We start from the raw sequence: 24403 nt of genomic DNA, 5'->3' as shown, positions 1-24403 counted from the left end.
CAGGCCAACTGCGGGTAGCCTGCCAGCAGGATAACCCAAGTGCAATGACTGCAACAGTGAAACACGATGAACATCACTGAAAGCACCCCATCAGTGCAGGGCTTCAATGCCTACCACATGTTCAGGCCCGCTGCACTAGATAAAAGCACTAAAGGTGGTGGTTTCTCCACATTTGTAAAAAAACACTTCACCTCCAGACTACTTAGACAAGAAACAATCTGGAACTCCTCCACATCCAAGTTACCATTAACCAGACCACTTATCACATCATGATTAACTATAGGACCTCTTCTATGTCCCTCACATCTCATAACTCCTACCTATCTAGTATGGAGTCCCTATGCATTAAGACAAACACCATTCTTCAAGGGGGCTTCAACTATGCATCTATTAACTGGAAGACATGTACATTCTCTAACAATGTGGGTTTCTGGTCTTCATCAATGCCAACTCTCTGGACCAGTTAAATCACACCACAAACAAGGGCAATAAAATCCTAGACTTAGTCTTCACCAATATGGGACAGTTCTGCTCCCTACCAACTGTAACTCCATTCCTGTTGAAATCAGACCACAAATCAGTGACATTCACCTTAAGACTAAAGTCAGAGTCATCCTTCAATACTTTGGTATTCAGAGATTATATCAAGGCTAACCAACTGAAACTGAGTGATGACCTGGTTAAATTCAACATCCCCTTCCAACTTGATAACCCCACTGCTTATTGTGGAATCTTCTATTGCCAAATTCTATGCTCATATGAATTGCTGCACAGATGCACCTACCTCTTCTGAAGTAACTACAAAGCCAAATTCAAAATTAAACCCCCATAATGGAACTCAAATATAAACGGGCTCTACAATAAAGGAAAAAAAAATCCTTGCATGTAAACAAATGTAACTCTTAAGCTGCAACAAAAGCTTTTGCTAAATTTAACATAGAACTCAGAAGCCTGATTAAATTAATGAAAGCCAGATATGAGGTAAAAGTTGCCACCCAGACAATGGACAACCATAACCCCTTCTTTAACTATGTTAGAAACAATGTCTAGCACTGTACAGAGCTAATAGTGAATTATATCACATACCTGAATCCAGAGAACATAGCCAATCTATCAGCAGATAAGTTTAGCTTTAACTTCATCCTCCTCTCCCCTCCTACACTCCCAGATCTCGTACCTGCATCTACTCTCCCCTCAAATCTCCCACAAACAAGTCCTCAGGGCACTATCCAAAGCCAAAAACTCTGCTTTTATGGGTCTGGATAACATATTGGACTACTTACTGGCCAGCCTGAAACAGGACCTGTCAGACTCCCCTACAAAGGCTATTCAGTGTCAGCCTTCAAACAAGTGTTTTTGCCGGATGAATAGAGGACAGCACCTGTCACCTCCCTGCACAAAGTTGGGGTGTCTACAGACCTGGGAAATTACAGACCCATAGGTCTGACCTGCCTCATCTGTAAGGACATGTAAGGATCATTATGTGATTAAGACATAATGATATAGGTATTATATAAACTCGCGACTTAAGACAGTTCAGAACTGTTAAGGGCAGATACTGCCTAATTAAACTGATTAACTTATTGTTAAGGGCAGACACTGCCCACTTAAACTGGTTAACTTCTTTGACAAGGTTACTGAAGTAAAGGATGAGGGCAAATCAGTGCACACTATATATCTAAACCTCACAAAGGTATTCAACACCATCCAGAACTATGATATCATATATAAACTATCCCAAATAAATGTTAATCCCTATTAAACTCACTGGATATGAAAACAGATTATAATCAGAACTCAGGAAATTAGTATGCGTGCTCTTCATCTTCCAAAACACCTGTCACTAGCAGTGTACTCCAGGGTTTAGTTCTTGGGACAGTCCTCTGGAATTTACCACTTGAAGGTCAAAGCTACTGTTAAGAGTTTACAGCTGACCAAGTTTTCAGATGACTAAAGCTGATAGCACCATAAACTCCTCAAAGGACACCAGGATCCTCCAAGAAGGCCTTTCCCAAATCAATTGCTGGTATCAAAACTAAAGGCTAAAAAAAGTATAATAGAATCTTTTTGCAAGCAAAAAGTCTCTAGTAACTACAGCAAATGGCAGCACACTCGTGGAAATTGATCCATTAGTTAGGGACCCTTTAAGTTATGTAGACAATGAACCATCTTTTAATCACTGTGTATCCGCTATTGTAAGAAAGTGCTTTTTCATTGCACAGCTTACTACTAAGGGTTTGTTTGTTTGTGTCTTTTGGCTTTTCCCGGTTAGGGGTCGCCACAGCGGAACTCCGGTCCGCTAATGATTGGCAGTTGATTTTTACGTACCGGCTTGCCAGGCCTGACGCACAACCTTCAATGAAAGTATGCCCATTCACGCATGTCTCCACACTATGGCATTCAATTTTAGGGATTTAATCATTCCACTACATTCTGTACTCATTGGGCTGTTCATTGAGTGTAATGTTACATTTTGGGTAACTACCTGTCCAAACTACTTGAATGCCCACAATACTTTCTTAATGAGGAAAATCAATGGCCTAAATCACAAAAACTGTATGGACAGTCCCAAAGCCTTTTTTTGGTATCATTCAGTCTACTGAAGGTTGATTTTTGCCAATCATACAGAGCTTCAACAGACCCTATCCTGTCAAACTCATCAAACCCACAGCACATTTGTAAGTCCAATGGGGATATAAACATCTACTCAAGAGATCTTCATCTCTTTTGCAACATAAATACAACATGCTGGCAGGCTAGATATGTAACACAGAGAATACCACTTCTTTGGATTCATTCAAAATAAAAATGAATACCCAGTTGTTAACCAGGTAGGCCCACTGAAAATACAGTCCCTTTTCAGGTGGTCTGGTTAAGTGACTTATTTAAGGTCACACAGCAGGCACATGAGTGCTGAGATAATCAAACCTTGTACAACAGGAACTACAACTCAAAGTTTTAACCCTCTGCACCAAATGCCACTCCATATCAGAAGTACTTTGTTTACACTATTCAGACATAATCTGGACAAATGTATGGGTAACCACTAATTCACTCCTGGTTTAGTACTCTTGTCACTCACAGACAAGGGGCAATATGTAAATTTTCTGCTCATCTCTGGGCAATCTGTAATTTAAATACGGCACGTTGCACCTAATACTACTGGAACTGTCTGGGTATCCTTCTTCCATATTGCCCTCATTTCTGCCTGCAAATCCTGGTATTGTATGACTTTCTGTCTCTCTGTAGGTAAGACACAGCAGTCACTAGGTGTAACAATTTCAATGATCAATGTTACTTTTGACTTCTTTTCATGGACTACTATATATATGTTTTTGTCGCATCTATTTCTATAACTGTTGGTAATGGGTGACCCATGTGATATAAAATTCAACATTTTCTATGATGCTCTGTGGCTCATGTGTCCAATGCTTCTCAGCTACTTCAAAATGATTATGTTTGCAGCATCTCCAATACAACAGTCTTGACACATTATTATTATTATGCCTTTCAGTATACAGCCCTTCTGCCATTAGTACATCACAACCAGCAACAAGATCTACAACTGTTTCCAGTTCTGTTTTACAAAACTTGCATTTGTCTGGTTCTCCTACATGTTCAATGGACTTTGTTATTCAACATCTAAGTAGTCCACTATCTTGGGCTGGCAATATTAACTTTTCATTTTTTGGTTTAAGTTCACGTCTCATTAATCATTCTTGCATTCAATCATGACCAACATGAGGTTGTTCCAAGAGTTTTCTACACTTGCAACTATATTTGTGCATTTTCCACATTTCTTGCCTTCTCATCTGATCCTTCACCTTATATTCTTTCTTTTGTTTTTGGCACATTCAGTTGCTGCTTGATTTTTATCTACTTTTGCTTGATTCCATTCCCGCTTGACGCCAATATGTTTCTGCTAAACTAAGCTGGGAAGCCTCAAAAAGGTTTAGTCTTTTAGAGTTATTATGTGGCAGGTACCTTCATAGACTTTAAGTACTGCCAGAGAAACACGGAAAGCAGAGAACACCCCATTTAAACTGCCACAGAATACTACACCAATTTAAAAGTGGTGATGCTCATATTCTTGGAATACTGGAAAGAGCCCAAGCTACACAACAAAGGCAGTACAATATAAACACAAGGACCACATAATTTAAAGCTGGACATCAGGTGTTAGCTGTATCAATGAACAAATGTTTGGTCAAATGGCAGGGTCCATTTGATGTAACATAAAAATGAGGTAAACTGCAGAGTTAGGCAGAATAACAGAAGACCACAACAGTTACACCACATCAGTGCTCTGAAGTCATGGAAGGAAATACAAACATCTGTAATTTGTTAAGCAGCAGAGACTAGAAACTCTATTGAAGTAAGTAAACTGACTTGAAGCTCAGGTATGATACACTACCTAAGCCATAGAAACAAGAAATGAAAGAGTTCTGTTAAAGAACTATTCAGCGTACTCGGGGGGGGGGGGGGGGGGGGACAAAAAACTTTCAGCACCATATTCAGAGCAGTTCAAGAGAAAAGGTTAACTTAAATCCTTAAAGAATACCTAAGCCACAAAGTAAGACCACACAAGATGCTTAAGAAGGGAGTAATAGAAGGGCTCAAATGGTGACTGGGACAGCCCTGTAGTATTAGTCACTAAACACGAAAAAACATCAGGTTCTGTAAATATTTTGGGATGCTGAACTGCATCTCAAAATTCCATAGTTGCCCAACACCTAGGGTAGATGAACCCACAGAAAGGCTGGGGAGAGGAACTGTCCTGACTACACTAAACTCTCAGTTAACTGGTACCTATGGGGATTGGTAGATGCAGGATAAGTGTAGTTTCTGGATGGTTGAGAGTTACTACTAAAAACAGACCTGACAAATACTGCACCCTATACTATACCATACCATACCATAAATCTGTATTGATTTGATTTTAATACTGAAATACAGTAATTAAATGCCTGGCCGGAATAAAATATTTTAAACTTATACTTCTGCTAGAAAGTGTGGCACGTGGAACAGTTCTCAGTGGCATACTGAGTAGATTGGAATTGAATTAATTGAATAGACAGAGACACAGATAGAGTGAATGCATGTATGAAAGCAGAAGCAAAAGTGTGTGAGATATCGGAGAGATGTATGAAAGCTGAAGAGAGTGTATGTGAGAGATCGGAGAGAAAAAGAGTGAGTGAATGCATGTACGAAAGCAGAAGAGACTGTGTGTGTGTGTGTGTGTGTGTGTGTGTGTGTGTGTGTGTGTGTGTGTGATTGGAGAGAGAATGTTCAAACTGATACAAACTTGACTGAGTGCTGAGTGAGTATGGAGCGAGTGTTGACATTTTAGCAATTTGACTTGTTTGGTTTGACTTGTTCACAAGTTGGGGAGAGAGGGAATTTATTTGTATCTTCCTTTTTAAAACTCTAAAAACGTAAGGTATGCTTCTGCAGGAGGAAAACATAGTACAACACATGAAAAACTGAATTATTCATACTGTACCATATTTCTTTGATTTTTTTTCCGGTTGCTTGAGTTCTGGTTTACTGAGAGTTTACCATATACCTAACCTCACTAAGGGGTACTGCAAGCTGCTCTAACAACTGACTCTAAATACAGCAAAGCTTTGTCAACATTTGAGGGATTATTCCACTGCACCACCATCCCATTTAGGTTGTATGGGACAACTGCAACCTTTCAGTGACTCATGGACCAAGTCCCATAGCCCCACAGCCACTTTGCTGCTGCCGACTTGGATGACATTGTCAAGTGTTGTTAAGTTAAGGGGCAAAGTGTGAATGTAAAGCTACATGGTCATGTGTCAGCACTTTTGGATCAGGACACTGCACTGTTAGGAAATGATCTTTACATAGTTTTAAAAGTCATGAATTTATCTACTTCACTCAGGTGTTGAAGTAAAGAACTCCATAAAAGGGGTAGGAAAGTAGCTTAAGGCTCAGCCACCTGTTCTAGTAATGGTCTTTTTAATTAAATAATATATATATATATATATATATATATATATATATATATATTTTTTTTTTTTGCTAGAGGAGCAAAGGAGTAACAAGAGAGGCTAGAGTTGGGCATTAACAGTTTTATATCAATTTGTGGGTAAAAGTTATGGATAAAGTTAAGTTTATTACTACAACTTAGCCAACCGAAATGATTTAGTATGTCACGTGTGTTGGGTTTTTGTAGGTAAATACAGTAGTAAAGTCTGCAATTTTACAGTAAGTAGATTACAGTCTAGGAAATGTAATTTTATTAAAGTTACATATACGTGCCATTACATAAAATAATCTGAGAAGGCGTAATAAATTAGCAAGGGTTTTATTAATGTTGAGTAACGTTTTAAATGGTACAAGGCAACAAAAGCCTCTTATGAATGAATGTCTTTCATGATACAAACAACATTTTCATTAAAGCAGAGTTTATTGTCTATAATTACGCTTAGGCATTTATAGTGATAAACTATTTACATCAGGATGCTGTTGATGGGACAGGGACTGTTTTCCCTTCCGGACTTTATAAGTTTTGTTTTCCTTTCATTAGTTACTTTGATTGAGACAGCAAGAATCATATTATTGGAAGTGATTTCTGTAATTCAGAAACAGCAAGATGTATGGTTTCGGGATTACAAAGAACAGGGCAGTCATCAGCATACTGTAACAATTTATTGCCTGACATGTAGATGCATGTTGATGTGAATAGAGTAAATAATAGGGAATCAATGATACCACCCTAAGGAACTCCAATACTGGTGATTATTCTGGAACAGTAAGTGGTATTCCAACTTTTAAAAAATACCACCTATACTCAAAAATAAAAATAACTAGGATATGTAATAGGAAGGGGGATTCTTAACCCCTCCCACACACACAAAAAAGTGTAGAAACAGTGAAAAACTGGCCTTTACTAGATACTAAGAAACATGTGAGAACAATTTGGGGATTATGGTAGTATATAAGATGTTTATATCCCATTCTGCAACAGCAGCACCCCACATAGACCTAAGCAAGGGGAAAATGCACTTCAAAGTAAATTGGACAGAGGAGTCACACATTGCTTTCAAGCAGTTAAAGGACAAAATATCTTCAGAGCTTGTGTTAACCTCTCCTGATTTTATCAAACTATTTACAATTTCTACGAATACATCTGAGGTAGGCTTAGGAACAGTGCTATCACACAAAATTTTGATGGAGAGTAATATCAAGTATGTTTCCTGTCACAAACAAAACAAGACAGAGGCTAAGTACTCCACAATTGAAACAGAATGCCTAATTATAAATTTGGTGCTTGCATCCCTAAATACTAACTACAAGTAAGGGAATTCACTTAGACCATACCTGTATTTTAATGCTACATTAACAACAAAATGGGAACACAGAATTATGCAGGTCAGCCTTATCTTTATAGCTATTCAAAGTCAAAGTTCAGCACAGCACTGGCTGGAGTCACCACAATTAAGACAGCATATCCTGGACATACAGACCAATCAATGGACATGAAATTGATGGTTTCAAGTGGGGGAAACTGTAGCATAATGTGGTGGATCTTGCCAAATGGTGAGTGTATGAATACTGAAATGAATAGCATATACGGAACTTTTTTAGTGAATGTGGTTTACAAGAAGGAGAAAGAGAAAGGCAAAGAGACCAGAAACTGTAACCAACGGTTACCCAGCAGTATGGAATCATTTTGAAGGTACTTGTTACCTCAAAGATGTTTGTTGGAGAAGAATCCTCTTTTTTTAAGTTCTTCTTTACAATAAACACCATTTCCTAAAACTGATGTCTCTGCGGCCTTTAATGCTCCACTAGGTGCATTTGCGTGTGTGTGTGTGTATGTGTGTGTGTGTGTGTGTCTGTGTGTGTGTGTGTGTGTGTGTGTGTGTTCTTTACAATAAACACCACCATTTCCTAAAACTGATGTCTCTGCGGCCTTTAATGCTCCACTAGGTGCATTTGCGTGTGCATATATATATATATATATATATATATATATATATATATATATATATATATATTCACACACACACACACACATATACATATGTGTGTATATATATATATATATATATATATATATATATATATATATATATAGACACACACACACAAACGACTACCTATAGGAACTACTCAAATGCACAAGTCCTAGAACATCCATTCATTAAACACAACCAATTTACCAACACACTCACTTAGCATCCACACAATGGAAGCTAAACTCACTGCTCCACATCATCTGCATACAGACAGACAGATACACTGTACTATTGTTTTTGCAGGGTGGAAACCTCTCTACACCCAAATTTGGGCTCACCCAAAATTATACATACCAAACAGAAGATTGTGCCAAACAGAACAAGGGAGAAATTTCCCACAACAATGAAATTACTGCCAGTTTGTATTCCAGCATCACACCTGCAAAGACTACACTCTCAGTGATCCTTAATGGTAGAAATCTCCCACAGAACTGAAATTACTGCTGGAGTATGTTCCAGCAATGCACAAGTAAAACACAAAACTGTCACTGATCCTTTATTAGGGAAATCTGCCATAACACTAAACGTACTGCCAGCACATGCTCCAGCAACACACTGAAAACATAAAGGCAATTTAAATCCTCATTAAAATAACTCAATTCTAAAAGGTTTTAACAACTCAAATGTTTGATCCCATGTCTACCACATGAATTATATATATATATATATATATATATATATATATATATATATATATATATATACACACATACACACACATATATACATGCACACACACATCTATAGATGTACATACTACACATTAAATATATACATAAAATGTTCCACTAGGGGCGTTAGTGTGCATGTGTATACATATAAATTGAATATATATACACAGTTAACATTTCACTGCTGGTGATAGCAATGTCAAATTGCACAAGATGAGATTCACATGTGATAGATAATGAGGGTATCCAAAGAGATAGATGCTAGAGTCCTAAAAAAACATTATTTGTATAGCTTTAGAAATACAACTATTATGAATTCTGCCTGATAAGAATGATTCAGATATATTGCATAATGTTGGGGTGAGGCAGAAAAGTTTTTACATGAATCGCTGAAATGATAACTTTCAAATTAAACGTTGTAAAGTGTGTTAGAAAAATATTTTTTTTAGAAGCAGGCTATTGAACAAAGATGTCAATTACATTTAAATATTTGGTTGTATACTTCAACCAGTTTAACCAAACTAATGGGTCCTTTTAGGTGCAGTGGTGCAGAGGTTGTGTTGTCACCTCACAGCAAGAGGTTCTCCAGTTCAATTCTCGGCTGGGGTGCCTTCTGTGCGGAGTCTGCATGTCCTCCCTGCGTCCATGTGGGTTTCTTCCGGGTGCTCCGGTTTCCTCCCACATTATAAAGATATGCGTCTGGGGTGTTTCTCCCTGGGGCTCCACTGAAGATTGGCTTTGTTCCAAGTCGGACTTTCCCGGTAAAATAAATGTTAAATAAATAAAATAATAATACAATTTTAAAATTACTACACACAACTGCCTCATTTTTTGAATTTATAAAAGATGTGTTACACACAGCATTATCTAACTTCCATTGCCAAAGAAGAACAAACTCACTGTAAACTGTAAAACAACCTTTTTTCAAAAGAGCCAGTTTATTATGTAAACATGCAATTTTTTCTTTTTAAGCACATATAACTCTGCTTACCTTTAGTAATTGCTTCACCTTGGTTAAGTTGTGCAAACAATTCAGAACGAGAAGCTGAAATGTCATCTTTTGAAGTCTCAGTGTCAAACACTGGAGGAGGTCCAGGAGGTGGAGGGGGAGGTGGAGGAGGGGGGCATGAGCCAACTGCTGCTTTAGCAACTCTGGAAGCAACTGGGCCCTGAAATAATAAACAATTTGGTTGTTAAAGGAAAATTCCAACCTAAAATTGAATATATAAATATATACTTGTCACAATATATTATTTTGGCTGCTAGTAATGCATCAGAATCTCTGCTTTCTTATGTTTTCATTTCTTATACACCAAATTGGCCACCACGTGGACTGTCATACTGATGTGATTTTCTTTTCCTATCTCTTTGTCTTCCTCCTAGCATGGTGTATGGCTGTTGTGACAGACAGGCGCTATGGTCTCAGAAACCGTACCCTGTACTGCCAAAACATATATGACATTAAGAGTGTAGAATGCTCAATGATTAATTTCAAACATCTGCCACACTCAAGTTTTACACTGTACAGCCAGAGTTATAATCAGTAGCTCTCCACGCAACCTCAAGCTCAGTTCAGTGCCATCCAGTGCGATATTACCAATATTGAACCCTAATCAAGTTTATTTTGCAGATAAACACTCACAGTGTTTTCCAGAACTGGTTAATTATATCCTTCCAGCAGGAAACTAAAATGATATTAGTTATTACCTCTGAAATAATCCATAGCTTAAGCAGTATTTCTTTGAAATCTAATGGCCAATAGTTATTAGTATAGAATTCCAATTCACAAATCTTTAAACTAATAATAAATCGCCAGCCACAAGCATGTAAAATTGATTAAAATATTGTTTACTTGAAATAAATCTAAATTACGCAGTGTACCTTGTTGCAATATACTGACATCTTTAAACTTGCAAAAATAACTCTTAACAGATTATCTGGAAGTATCACTATAAGTATCTAAAGAGAGGCACTGAATTCATTCTGGGTACTTCTGGCTAAGATTTCAAACAACTGATGCACAACTGCACAAACAAAGTATAATCTAACTTTTGTTCTCTTTTAAGAATGTAGTCCATTGTACACCTCAGCCTAAAAGTAAGGTAGCATCTCAACTGTCAGCTGCTTTGTTTCTCATTAAAGAATCTAAGGCATTCCTTTGTATCTAGATTTAAAGGCTGATGACACTTTTCCTCTTTTCCTGATTTCATAATCTTTTAGCTCTATAGGAGTGGGATGACTCCAACAGGCTAATATCCAAATAACGTAGTTTATCTAGGCACTGCAAACACATGTACATTTGATGAGCAGAAGTTTCAAGTTCAATAGTACTGCTACGTATTTTACTACATACTACAACATTTACAACAACTACAGTGTTTATGAAAAAAAAATGCATTTCCTTTAGTTTAATACAGCTTCTTCACACTTCTCATTATACCTCAACAGTCTTGCTGAGGTTTCATATGTATGCATATGTACATAAAGAGACGTTTGGAAGTTAAAGGTGCACTTTTAAGTTATATTTATTCCACTCGTTGTTTTGGAGCACTGCGTATATCTGATAACACAGTAGAATACTTTTGCCATTTTAACTGGTATCTCTTTGCTGTAACAGACAACCCTGTCCTTTTGATTATGTATTTGGCTCCTGTGCTTACATGTTGCTCTTTTTCTCTCTAACCCCCCCCCCAACTCCTTTTCTGTACATTTCCTTCTTCCAGCACAGACGCTCCCATTGCCCTTGAGAATTATGAACCCCTTAATTTACCTCTCTCAAATTTTGTAAAGTGGAATACAAATGCTGTGACTGTCACACCTCTCTTTTTTGTGATCCTTCCAAGTATACTACAGGCAAAAAAAAAAAAACTCTTAAGAAGAGGTAGCAGGAATATACAGAAGTGCTTATGAAGGACACTAACATCACAACAGATGCAATGGTATGTTCCCTGATCTACAACAGGACTTTCTGGAGAAGGAAGTCAAATGGGCCGTAGAAAGCCTAGCTACTAATAAGTCTTCATGAAGTCACATAATTCTTGCTGAACTTAATATCCTACAAAAATAATGCTGAAGTTGCATGACCTGCCGGCATACTTGGAAAATGTAAGTGTCCACTTGTTAGAGAAAAATGCATCTCTCATGATTATTCTTCACAAAATGCATATTAACTTAAAATTTCTTCACAAACACGTTTGATTATTTAATATTTGTTCATGTTAAAAATTATATGTAGTGTAGATGCATAGTTATGCAAATCACAACTACTTATTGTAGTTCTGAGTGTTTGTTTCACAACTGCAATCTAATGTCAAGGTGCAAGTTTATTAACAGATGACTGAATGTAAAAAAAAAGTGCTGAAGGAGTTAACGGAAGTTACATAGACTGGTTTCTGAAAGCAAGAAAGAACACACTGTATGTAAGCTCTGACCTTCCCAGGCTGGGATGGATAGTTACAAGGAATGTTGGGGAGTTAGAATGTACTGGTACTAAAATGTACAAGGTCAGGAAACAAGACTGCTTAACAAGCCATGTGGCCTGTACTTTTCTAAAACATCACTGGTACTAAAAACATGATTGTTCATGTGCAGCATTAAGCGAGAAGCACGAGGGTCTGCAGAAATCCTACTTGACCACGTCAGTATTCTGCATGCATGTTACTAATAAGAAAAGTGTGTATTTTTGCTGCTTGGTGAGACTGATTTTAAACTGTGTAGATAGTCTCCCGGCACTGACGCATGTGGATTTAAATAAAAAGAAAATGTTTTGCACATCCTGAACAGAGTTATTCTTGACTCAAGACTAAAAGGTAATTAATGTTATTTATGGATATTTTAAACAGCACTTTAACATTTTGGTGCTGTGCTTGCAATCTGAACTTTGATCTTGCTGCGGAACACTGTGGAATGAATTATAAGGGCCCAGTACAGAATGTTCTTCTGTGAATTCCACACTGTTTTGTATGGAATGGTCAGAGCTTGGACACAACTTTTCAGGGTGTGCAAACATATAGGCTAAACATGGCTAAATGGCTTTGGAAAAAAAATGTTTTTCTTTCTTTCTTTCCTCTTTTTTTTTTCTTTTAAAAAAAAAAAACTGCAGTTCAAAGTAATAGTGGCAATGTGTTTATTGTGTTGTTAAACAACTGACTGCTTTTAAGTATATACTGTGTACTGTTTTGTTAAATGACTGACTGCTTTTAAGTACATCATATGTCCTGTTTTGTTCAATGACTGACCTTGCTTTTAAGTACTGTTTTGTTGAATGCCTGACTTTGCTTTTTAAGTATACGAGGTTCCTGTTTGTTGAATGACTGAGTTACTTGTTTGGTATGTAGTATCTGCTGCCTTGTAGAATGACAGACATTTGCTTATTTGCTGTATGTGAAAGTAATAGTGGGCAGTTCCCACCAGACTTAACAAAAAGTTTATTAATATATAAAATAACAAACACGAGGAGGTGCCCTGTGTTGAGGGTGGTACCCTCAAGGTTATAGTGGGCAGATCCTACAGCAACTAAGGATAAATTTTATTGTATATGTGTGTGTGTAGATATATATATATATATATGTATATATATATATATATATATATATATATATATATATATATATATATATATATATATATATAAATAAAAAGAAAGAGACAATTTAACACAAGGAAGCACCTCGTGTCAAGGGCGGTACCCTCAGGGAAAAAGGTAAGAGGTATGACTGTTTGCTTTCTGCTGCTTTAATGTACAACTGATGTTTGTGTTGTTGTGTGATGTTATGACTGCAGAGAGAGAGAGTGAAAAAGAAAAAAGTTAAAAGTAGAATTACTTCAAATTTATGTGCCTACAGCATGTTGAAACATAAGTGTGTCTGTTGTTAAATCAAGTCCAGATGTGACTGTGTGAAAGTAGCCTCAGAGGGTCCAAAAAACTGGTCAGTTTTGGACACAATTATCCCAATTACAAGGCTGGAGCTGTAACTTTTCAGCTCATGATGCAATGAAAGCAAGGGGTGCTGTGAAAAAGGCTGATCAAAACTCCTCTGTCGCTGCATGATGTTCCCTCCCTGAACAGTGTGTGGATTGATATAGTTATTTTTCTTTCCTCTAAACTGCCAGGCTCCAGGATCTGTAAGGGTAGGTTTACAAAAAGACTTAATTCTTGGTATACCAAAGCTCTTGAAAAGGACAGTCAGCATTAAGAGGGATACAAGATGCTAATAAACAACTGTTGCAACAGGTAAAAGATGTCAAGAAAGCAGTACAGACCAGTAAAAAGGGATCCATTTATCCTGTTTTGGCAGGTTTGGGGGGAAAAAAAGCAGAGACTTTTAAAGAGGATAATAATCCTCTAGTAGTTACTGAACCCCACCCCCATATGTACCAGTACGGGTGGCCCTTGTACCAGAATCTGCTGTTTCTCAGACCTCTGCATTTTTGAATACAAGGTCAGTGTGGTATTGTTACATCTCAACTTAGTTCTCCTGTTCACTTCATATCTTTAGAACAGGCATCTGCAATCAAAAAGGTTTTGCTTTCTTCTTCTTCCTATCATTCTCAACAAGCTTCTACCTTTCCAACAGGAGCACTAGTGTTTGACACTCCTGTGGCTCATCACAAGCGCTCACATAATAGAGTATGACAAGAGGCTATTACTTCTGCAGAAGATTTTTTGGCACCTTTACAAAAAAAAAAAAGAGAGAGAGAGAAAATGGGGGTGGGGGTGAGCTAATGCTGATTTGCATACTATGTCTAAATGTTTTCTAACTGAAAAAAAAAAAAACATCCATAAAGGTTTAAGGTGGAATTTAAAATAAAAAAAAATTATAACCCTACTTTGACAGATGTAAACCTGCTGCTTCAGGAAGTTGCTTCAAATGAAATAAGGACACAGTTACTTGAAAAGGCTAAATAACAAATTTCACTCCCACAGAAAATGCACTAAAGGACAGCATTGGTAAATTACAAAAGTGTGTCAGGCATGTAGGCAAAATAAAGAGAAAACCCCTGCAAATTATTTGAGTCATCTTAAAGCAGTGTTTGATAAACATTCAAAAATACCAGACCCAAATGAACAAGCTAAGCCAGCTATTGCAGCTGCCTTTGTGCCGGGTTTGCAAGCCCTGTACAAAATAAAATAAACCAAGTGCTTCTAGACTGGCAGGAAAAAGACTTAAAGTCCTTATTAAGTTCTGCAAATCACCGTACTGACTATGGCAGGGTAATGAAACAAAAATAAATCTTAATCCCTTTGCTGTCGCTGGATCAAAAAGGACCCTATGTTAAAGTAGAAGTAAATGCAAAGCCAATTCTATTCTTGGTGGAACTGAAAACATTAGGTCTGTATTAAACGTTACTTCAGACAGTTAAATACCAGTATAGGAACAAAGCAAAGGCAGTTGGTGTAACAAATGCTACTGTTACACATCCTGTTTTAAAACCTATACCCATTTCTTTAGGTCTGATTGACAAGAAAGGCATTCTTTTCTTTGAGTACAACTGCGCCAGTGAATCTTCTGTGTAAGCTGGGTTGTACCTTTTGCTGTACACCAAAGGGGGTGTATATAGATGTTCCAGCAGAATCAGTGGTGGAAGTGTTAAAACTCTTAGCAAAAGCTGGGAGGATCCTTTTTGAAGGCATACGGACAACTGAAAACTGCTGCAGCAGGTACCTGCTTACTTATGGGTTAAACATGTTAATGAAGTAGGTATATTAAAATCTGCAAAACTTGTAAAAATAAAATTGAATCTATCAAAACCCCTCCCTAAAATTCTATAGTATCCACAGAAATCAGTAGCATAAAAAAAAATCAAACCTGTAATAGTCTTTGATACAACAAGAAATAAATACTGCCAGCTAAAAGTCCTTGTAATACTCCTGTTTGCCCTGTAAAAATAAAATAAAAAAAATATATAATAAAATAATTATAGGTATCTGCCAGATATGTGGGCTGTAAACAATGCAGTATTACCAACCTTTTCTGTGGTTCCAAAACTAGCAACAATACTTAGTTGATAACCATCTACAGTGAAATATTTTTCTGTAACAGCGTTCAGCATTCTTTTCTCTACCTATCCATTCTGAAAGTCAGTTTCTGTTTACTTTGACTTATAAGGGACAGTAGTATACACGGACACGGTTGTCATAAGGATGCACTGTATCTCTTTCATTACTTTCTCAAATTCTAAAAAAATATATATTTAAATGATGTGACATTTTTAGGTGGGTCTGTGTTAGTGAAATATGTAAATGATTTACTAATAGCATCTGATTCTTTTCATCAGTGTTAGCAGGATACCCTACATCTTTCAACTATCCCTGCAGGAAAAAGGACACAAAGTGTAACAGTAAAATTACAGCTATGATTACCTCAGGTACGTTATCTTGGTCATTTAACATCTCAGAGTAGGATCTTACAGTACCTATCCCTCACTCTGAATCATCTTTACTACTTAAAATGAAACTCAACCCCTCTTGACTGCACGCCTGGTCTAACTAAATATGAATGTGCACTTTTTTTCATTTTCTGATCCATCTGTTTCTCTGATACTCTGGTCTGTTTTAAATCCTGCATCTTTATCTATTGCTCAGGATGGTCTAAACAGCATGATTGTGTGTGTGACTAATTATCTGCTTTCTTCTAGAAACGACTTAAAGAACACTCCTATACACAACACCAGACTAAATTTGTGGATGGTGCTTGATGAAGAAGAAGATTTGGTCCCACAAAAATAATATTTGTTTTAAAAAAAATAGTGGGTTTTTTTGCTGTTAAAATTTTGAGTGCCCATCAAAAGGGCATTGATAATTTGGCAGATTATGCAACCAAGCAGATTATAGAATTGTAATATTTTTTATGTAATGATATTGTAAAACTCTAATAATGATGGCATGTCCGATTTTGATAAAGTGTCAGTTTTCAAGCTGAAGTATCACAGGACGAAGTTCAGAAGTGGCTCAAAGATGGATATATTAAATCCTCTGATGTAGTATGGAAACATCCAGACGGCTGACTGGTGATGCTTGCCTCCTTGCTACCTTACCTGGTAAGGGCATATCTTTTACTAGCCCATGCAGGTAAGGCAGCTTTATTTAATCAAATTACCCGAAGTTGGTATACCACTCAGGTCTCCTCTTTTATATTTCAGTATGTTAATAGCTGTGCGACTGTTTAAAATACAATGTTAGCTACCACCACCTTGGGGACCTTTTGTTAATGTAGAGCTGGACTTTGTCCAGATGACTAAGGTACATAATTTAGAATAATGTTCTATTAGTAATCTGTATGTTTTGTAAAAACTCACCCATGTCACAAAGCAGATTCTGTAAATTGGTGTACCTTGTACTATCAGTATTTTTAATTTTAGTCTTCAATGTCCCAACCATCCGCAATCATCTGGACTAGTAAAGAGGGTTACTAGGACCCTATTTAAAAAAAAAAAAAAAAAATTCTTCCAAGATTTATACTAAATAAAATTTAAATGGTCAAAGACACTTTGAATTCTATAAGGACATCGAGACCCTATGAAGAATTATTTGTTCCCATGTCAAATGAAAAGATCAACTCTAATGGATAATAAAAAGAAAATATTGATTTCTTACAGCAGTATCTCTTCCTCCATCACCTGACTAGCCCTGTCACCAACTGCAGCTGGGTGACTGGGTTTATGTAAAAACCTTCCAAAGAACGAGCAGTTTGAGCTAGAGGTGCAAAGGCCCTTTACCTTGTAATCCTCACCACCCAGACTACCATCCACTGTGCAAGATAACCATCCTGAATTCACTCATCCCACTGTAAGAAGACCTGTTGTGTGTTCCAGATGAATCATCATTGCTGGCAAAAGAAGATCGAAGTGTGAAGGATAAATCATCTGCCCAGTGAAACGTATAAGGAAAAAAAAATTCAACTAAAACAGCAACTCATGATGAATCCCATGACATGTACATTTGCTCTGTTTTAGTTGCTGTTTCGTTTAATAACCTGGTCAAGAGAAAATCAGTTTCCTGTTGGTTCTTTGACAGTACGCTGTGACAAACTGTTGTGTATGTTCACATATACCCTCAACATTCTAAGGCAGCGATTCCCATGATTCCTATTCCTGCATCACAGGTAACATCCGAGAAAGAACTTAGTGACACTGATCTAATCTGGTGTAATCTGACTAATGTTTAAAGATTGTTTCTCTTCAGCTTGCCACCACAAATCATGGACACATATATTATGCCAAAAATGGGACTGTGCCAGTGGGAATCAGCAAATACAATGACACTAGACATGAAAGTGTGTTGAACCCTTTACAGTTAAGATGCTATAACTGGGGGCGTGGCATTGGCATGACAGAGGACCGTTACTACATTTGTGGTGATCATGCCTACCCCTGGTTACCCACAAACTGGTCTGGATGCTGCTTTGTAGGCTATATTACTCCTGCTATTCAACACTGCGAATACCCACCAGCAGGTAGACTGAGAAATAAGTGAGTAATCCACTGGACAGAGCAAGCATTTTTAGTTAACTCCTGGGTATAGAATGCAAAGGACAATGCTTGAAATCACCATGCTTGCTCAAATTCTTCAGGAGGTAGCTAACCATACTTCATATCACATCACAATGGAAAAATGACTGCAATATGAACTGTACTGTTACAGAACCAATAGGCACTCGATATAATGCCTGCTAGAAAAGGAGGGGGTCATGTGCCCTCATAAAAATCATTGTTCTTGTATTACTGACTACCATAATAAACAGGAAAAGTTGGCCAATGTCATGGAGCAGAGGGACAGATATTTGGATAGTAGTTCTACAATTGGACGTGTTTTGGATGGTTGGGCAGAGTAATTGGTAACCTAGAAACTGGTATATTACAAGGATTAAAAACTGGTATTACTCTTTTAATTGTCTTAATATTTTCTGTTCTAAAGGCTGTAATCACAAAGTTTTGGATCGCACCTGCACGTGAAATGCCACTTGTACCTGATGAATGAAAACTCAATCACTACAGATGAAGCGTATTTATCAAATTAAGAAAAATCAAAATATAACTGCGCATTTTATGACACTAGTAGTATCAGAGGAGGGACTGCGGTGGTGGTGCTGCGGTAGCGTTGTCGCCTCACAGTAAGACGTTATCCTGTTCGATTCTCAGCTAGAGCGTCTTCTGTGTGGAGACATGCGTGAATGGGCGTACCTTCGTTGAAGGTTGTGCGTCAGGGCCGGCAACTTGGCGCGTAAAAATCTACTGCCAATCATTAGCGGACCGGAGTTCCGCTGTGGCGACCCCTAACCTGGAAAAGCCGAAAGACACAACAACAACAACAAGTAGTATCAGAGGAGGGAGTCTGTTAGAGAAAAATGTCTCTCTCATGATTATTCTTCACAAAATGTATATTAACTTACAATTTCTTTACAAACATGTTTGATGAATTATTTAAGCAATAACCCATGCCTGGGTGTGGGTAATGCTGGATTTACCCACGGTTGGTGTGGTTTTGGTCATGAGAGTGAAGCCCAAGTGGCCAAACAAAGACAACCGTGGGTAAATCCAACATTACCCACACCCAGAAGTTGGTTATTGCTAATATACAATGACATTATTTAAGAAAAAAATACTTACTTTTCTTAAAAAATGGCATTGTATAATGCCTCCGTGCTGCCCTTTCGCAGCTGTCCGGTATTCTGCGGCAGTTCTGATGTACTGCGTATGCGTATGCTTACGCAGTACATCAGAGCTGTGTGTGGAAACAACGGAGAAAGGAAGATCTCCTATTTTTTTCAAATGGCGTCTCGCTATGTTAAAAGAGTTTAACATAGTGAGATAGCTTTAAAAAAAAGCAATGGAGATCTTTCTTTCTCTGTTGCTTTTTTTAAAGCTGTCTCACTATGTTTAACGAGTTTAACATAGCGAGACAGCTTTAAAAAAAACAACGGAGAAAGGAAGATCGTTGCTTTTTTTTTAAAGATATCTCGCTATGTTAAACCAGTTTAACATAGTGAGATTACAGCAACGGAGCTCTTCTGTTCTCCATTGCTGTCTAACACACACAAAAAAAGACTTACACTAATGGAAAAATTCCAGGCGACCGGACCTTCTTCCATTAGTATAAGTCTGATTTACAATGGGCACGCTGACCAATCAGCGTGCACATTTTAGAATATTAATGGGGGGGTCACTGTATAATTAATATTTGTTCATGTTAAAAATATGTAGTGTAAATGCATAGTTATGCAAATCACAATTACTTATTGTAGCTCTGAGTGTTTTACAACTGCATTCTAATATCAAGCTGCAAGTGTATTAACAGATGACTGAATGTAAAAAAAATGCTGAAGGAGTTAAGGGAAGTTACATAGACTGGTTTCTGAAAGCAAAAAAGAACACACAGTTTTGTAAGCTCTGACCTTCCCAGGCTGGGATGGATAGTTACAAGGAATGTTGGGGAGTTAGAATGTACTGGTACTAAAATGTACAAGGTCAGGAAACAAGACAGCTTAACAAGCCATGTGGCCTGTACTTTTCTAAAACATTATTGATACTAAAAAACATAATTGTTCACGTGCAGCATTAAGCGAGAAGCACGAGGGTCTGCAGAAATCCTATTTGATCATGTCAGTATTCTGCATGCATGTTACTGATAAGAAATTAAAAAAAGTGTGTGTGTGTATTTTTGCTGCATGGTGAGACTGATTTTAAATTGTGCAGTCTCCCAGCACTAACGTATGTGGATTTAAATAAAAGGAAAATGTTTTGCACATCCTGAAGAGTTATTCTTGACTCAAGACTAAAAGGTAATTAATGTTATTCATGGATATTTTAAACTGCACTTTAACACACTGTATTGGAAAATGTCAAATTATATTCCAGTCACAAAAAAGAGCACTGCTAAGCCATTCACAAGTTATCAAGCAACTATAGTGGTGTCACATGCTAGCAAGGTAATGTTTAACATCTTGGGAGCTAGACTTTGGTATTATACAGACAAACAACTTCCAGAAGTACAAGCTCAGTTTACAACAGGTAGAGGCATCGGAGATCAGATTGCCAGCATCTCCTGGATAACAGACAAAGCAAGTGAGTCCCAGAAAAAAAAAATGTTTCTTCTACTTTACGAACTACTATAAAGACTTTGTTATCTCCAAGTACTGACTGGACTACTTGTATAACAGGCTGTGGCAAGTTCTTAGTAAAATGGGAATACTGAATATTTTTTTTCTTTTTATCCCTCCTGAGGAATCAGTATGCAATGCAATAAAAATGAAATATGGTATAGCTGACTGGTTCAAGACTGGGAAAGGAGTGGGACACGGCTGTATATTGCCACCCTATTTATTTAATTTGTAGGCCAAACATACTATGCCAATTGCTGGGACACATGAATCTGATCTTGGAATCAAAACTGCTGGGAAAGATGTTATCAACCTTACATATGTAGATGACACCACTCTGACAGCTGAAAGCGAGGAGTAGTTGAACAGCCTTTTGAGGAAGATAAAAATAAAATCAAAAGCTTGTTTTCTGCTTAACGCAAAAAATATTAATTAATAAGATTATGCTATTTAGCCCTACTTCATTAGATGGGGAAGAACTGGAGGCTGGGCTCAAAGATCTCTGCAGATGGTGACTGCAACTATGAAACTAAAATATTCTTACCTCCTGACAGTAAAACTACTGTAAATTTGGATAATATAGACAAAATATTAAAAAGCAAAAACATCACATTGTCAAAAAGGTTTATAATCAAATCTATGGATTTCCCAGTAATAATATGGTTATGAGAGTTGGACTGTAAGTTAGACTGTACTGAAACAAGGAATTGTGGTGCTGGAGAAAACATTTGAAAATTCCATGAACTGCAACATGACCGGATCAATCAATAATTAAGAAAATACATTCAGTCTGCAACCTGTAAGGTCTGACAGTAAAATTAAAAATTAAAAACTTTGGCCACATAACACAAAACACAGGATTAACTAGAGGAAGTACTCACAGAAAGACTAAAGACAAAAGAAAAGAGAGTAGCAAAAGCAAAGATAGGATAGACAGTACTACTTAAGTAATGAATAAGAAATTATTTATTGGCATTTGATTACTGGGAAAGTCAGTCTGGGTAGAAGCCCATTTTCAGCAGAGGCCTGCGGAGAAAACTTCCAAATTATTACAAAGTAATTTTAAGAACAATAATTATACAATCTTCAAAAATAAAACAAAAACATTTTCAGTTTAAACAATTATAACATATTCAACATAATATAAAAACATTGATTAAGAATTCATGGAAGATATATGACAATCATGTAATTTTTAGAGAAATTTTACACAGTTTGTAGGGAAATTAAAGGTAGGTTAGTCTAATACAAACACAAATTGCAAAATGAAGTGAGGGGGAAAAAGAAGTTATGTACTCACCATAACATTCCATTTGTGTTGTCCAGTTTCATTCTTCCTCAACCTGTGGATCTTGGATCCGATCCTTGGATCTGACTAAGCTGCTTACCAAAGCTTAGGCTCCAAAACTTGAGGTCCTCCTCTATCCATAATGCCTCATTTCTCTTGATTACCTCAAATCGAGTTTGCTGCCAACATACTGCATAAGTATAGATAACTACAAAGGTGATGGAACAAGCTACAGCAGCTCAAACAGGAATACGAAGTTATGTACCTACCATAACGTTCCATGTTAGTTGTCTTCTTCTCGCCTTCTTTCTTGCTGGTTGGGGTTCGGGGCCGATCCTCGGCTCCGACGCGGCCATCTTCAAAAGCTCGAGAGCTGCTTACTGGCTCGAGGCCCCCTCCTATATCCCATGATGCCTGGCGCTAGATACCCAGATCTCGTTTGGTAACCTAACTACAGACATAATAATAATAATCATGATAACACAGTAACTGTAGCAGGATACAGGAAACTACTGGAGAGACTGACAGTCAGAAGTAACAGCCAGAGAAGACTCAGCCAGTGATAAAGAAGCCTAAGGAACTCTTCTCAGTCTACTAGGATAGGGAGATGGAGGGTGGGACGCAAGAAAGAAGGCGAGAAGAAGACAACTAACATGGAATGTTATGGCAGGTACATAACTTCTTAATGTTAAGTTGTCTATCTCGCCTTCATTCTTGCTGGTTGCGACACGTTCCCCTAGAACCTCAATCCTGGGTGGCTCATCGGAACAGACTCTTCAGAACAGTGGAACCAAAATCAGCTCTGCTTCTGGAAGCCAAATCCAGCTTATAATGTGAAATGAAAGTATGTGGATTAGCCCAGGTAGCTGCCACACAAATAGTTTCCATTGGCAATCTAGCCTGAAAAGCCACAGAAGTAGCTAAAGCTCTGGTGGAGTGACCTTTGGGTTTAGCAGGAAGGTCTTTATTTCTCAACTGATATATAAAGGTAATAGTAGAAGACAACCACCTAGATAAGGTGACTTTTGACACCGGTATGCCTTGTTTTCCTTCAGCGTAAGACAGGAACAACTGACAACCGTGGGTAAATCCAACATTACCCACACCCAGAAGTTGGTTATTGCTAATATACAATGACATTATTTAAGAAAAAAATACTTACTTTTCTTAAAAAATGGCATTGTATAATGCCTCTGTGCTGCCCTTTCGCAGCTGTCCGGTATTCTGTGGCAGTTCTGATGTACTGCGTATGCGTATGCTTACGCAGTACATCAGAGCTGTGTGTGGAAACAACGGAGAAAGGAAGATCTCCTATTTTTTTCAAATGGCGTCTCGCTATGTTAAAAGAGTTTAACATAGTGAGATAGCTTTAAAAAAAAGCAATGGAGATCTTTCTTTCTCTGTTGCTTTTTTTAAAGCTGTCTCACTATGTTTAACGAGTTTAACATAGCGAGACAGCTTTAAAAAAAACAACGGAGAAAGGAAGATCGTTGCTTTTTTTTTAAAGATATCTCGCTATGTTAAACCAGTTTAACATAGTGAGATTACAGCAACGGAGCTCTTCTGTTCTCCATTGCTGTCTAACACACACAAAAAAAGACTTACACTAATGGAAAAATTCCAGGCGACCGGACCTTCTTCCATTAGTATAAGTCTGATTTACAATGGGCACGCTGACCAATCAGCGTGCACATTTTAGAATATTAATGGGGGGGTCACTGTATAATTAATATTTGTTCATGTTAAAAATATGTAGTGTAAATGCATAGTTATGCAAATCACAATTACTTATTGTAGCTCTGAGTGTTTTACAACTGCATTCTAATATCAAGGTGCAAGTGTATTAACAGATGACTGAATGTAGAAAAAAAGTGCTGAAGGAGTTAAGGGAAGTTACATAGACTGGTTTCTGAAAGCAAAAAAGAACACACAGTTTTGTAAGCTCTGACCTTCCCAGGCTGGGATGGATAGTTACAAGGAATGTTGGGGAGTTAGAATGTACTGGTACTAAAATGTACAAGGTCAGGAAACAAGACAGCTTAACAAGCCATGTGGCCTGTACTTTTCTAAAACATTATTGATACTAAAAAACATAATTGTTCACGTGCAGCATTAAGCGAGAAGCACGAGGGTCTGCAGAAATCCTATTTGATCATGTCAGTATTCTGCATGCATGTTACTGATAAGAAATTAAAAAAAGTGTGTGTGTATTTTTGCTGCATGGTGAGACTGATTTTAAATTGTGCAGTCTCCCAGCACTAACGTATGTGGATTTAAATAAAAGGAAAATGTTTT

The 24403-nt window shown here is 37.4% G+C and overlaps 1 protein-coding gene across 1 annotated transcript in view; it reads right to left on the bottom strand.

Moving 5' to 3' along the window:
• The window catches only part of LOC122796955 (adenylyl cyclase-associated protein 2-like), a 750428-nt gene that overhangs the window by 423381 nt on the left and 302644 nt on the right, over positions 1-24403 (bottom strand). Inside the window, exon 5 of the mRNA XM_044065728.1 lies at positions 9714-9891. Within this exon, the coding sequence (XP_043921663.1) occupies positions 9714-9891 (178 nt within the window). The remainder of the gene's footprint in view (positions 1-9713; positions 9892-24403) is intronic.

This window comes from Protopterus annectens, chromosome 3.part0, assembly GCF_019279795.1.
Source record: "Protopterus annectens isolate FY-2018-M chromosome 3.part0, PAN1.0, whole genome shotgun sequence".
NCBI classification, from domain to species: domain Eukaryota; kingdom Metazoa; phylum Chordata; order Ceratodontiformes; family Protopteridae; genus Protopterus; species Protopterus annectens.
This window is presented reverse-complemented; position numbering and strand designations above follow the sequence as displayed.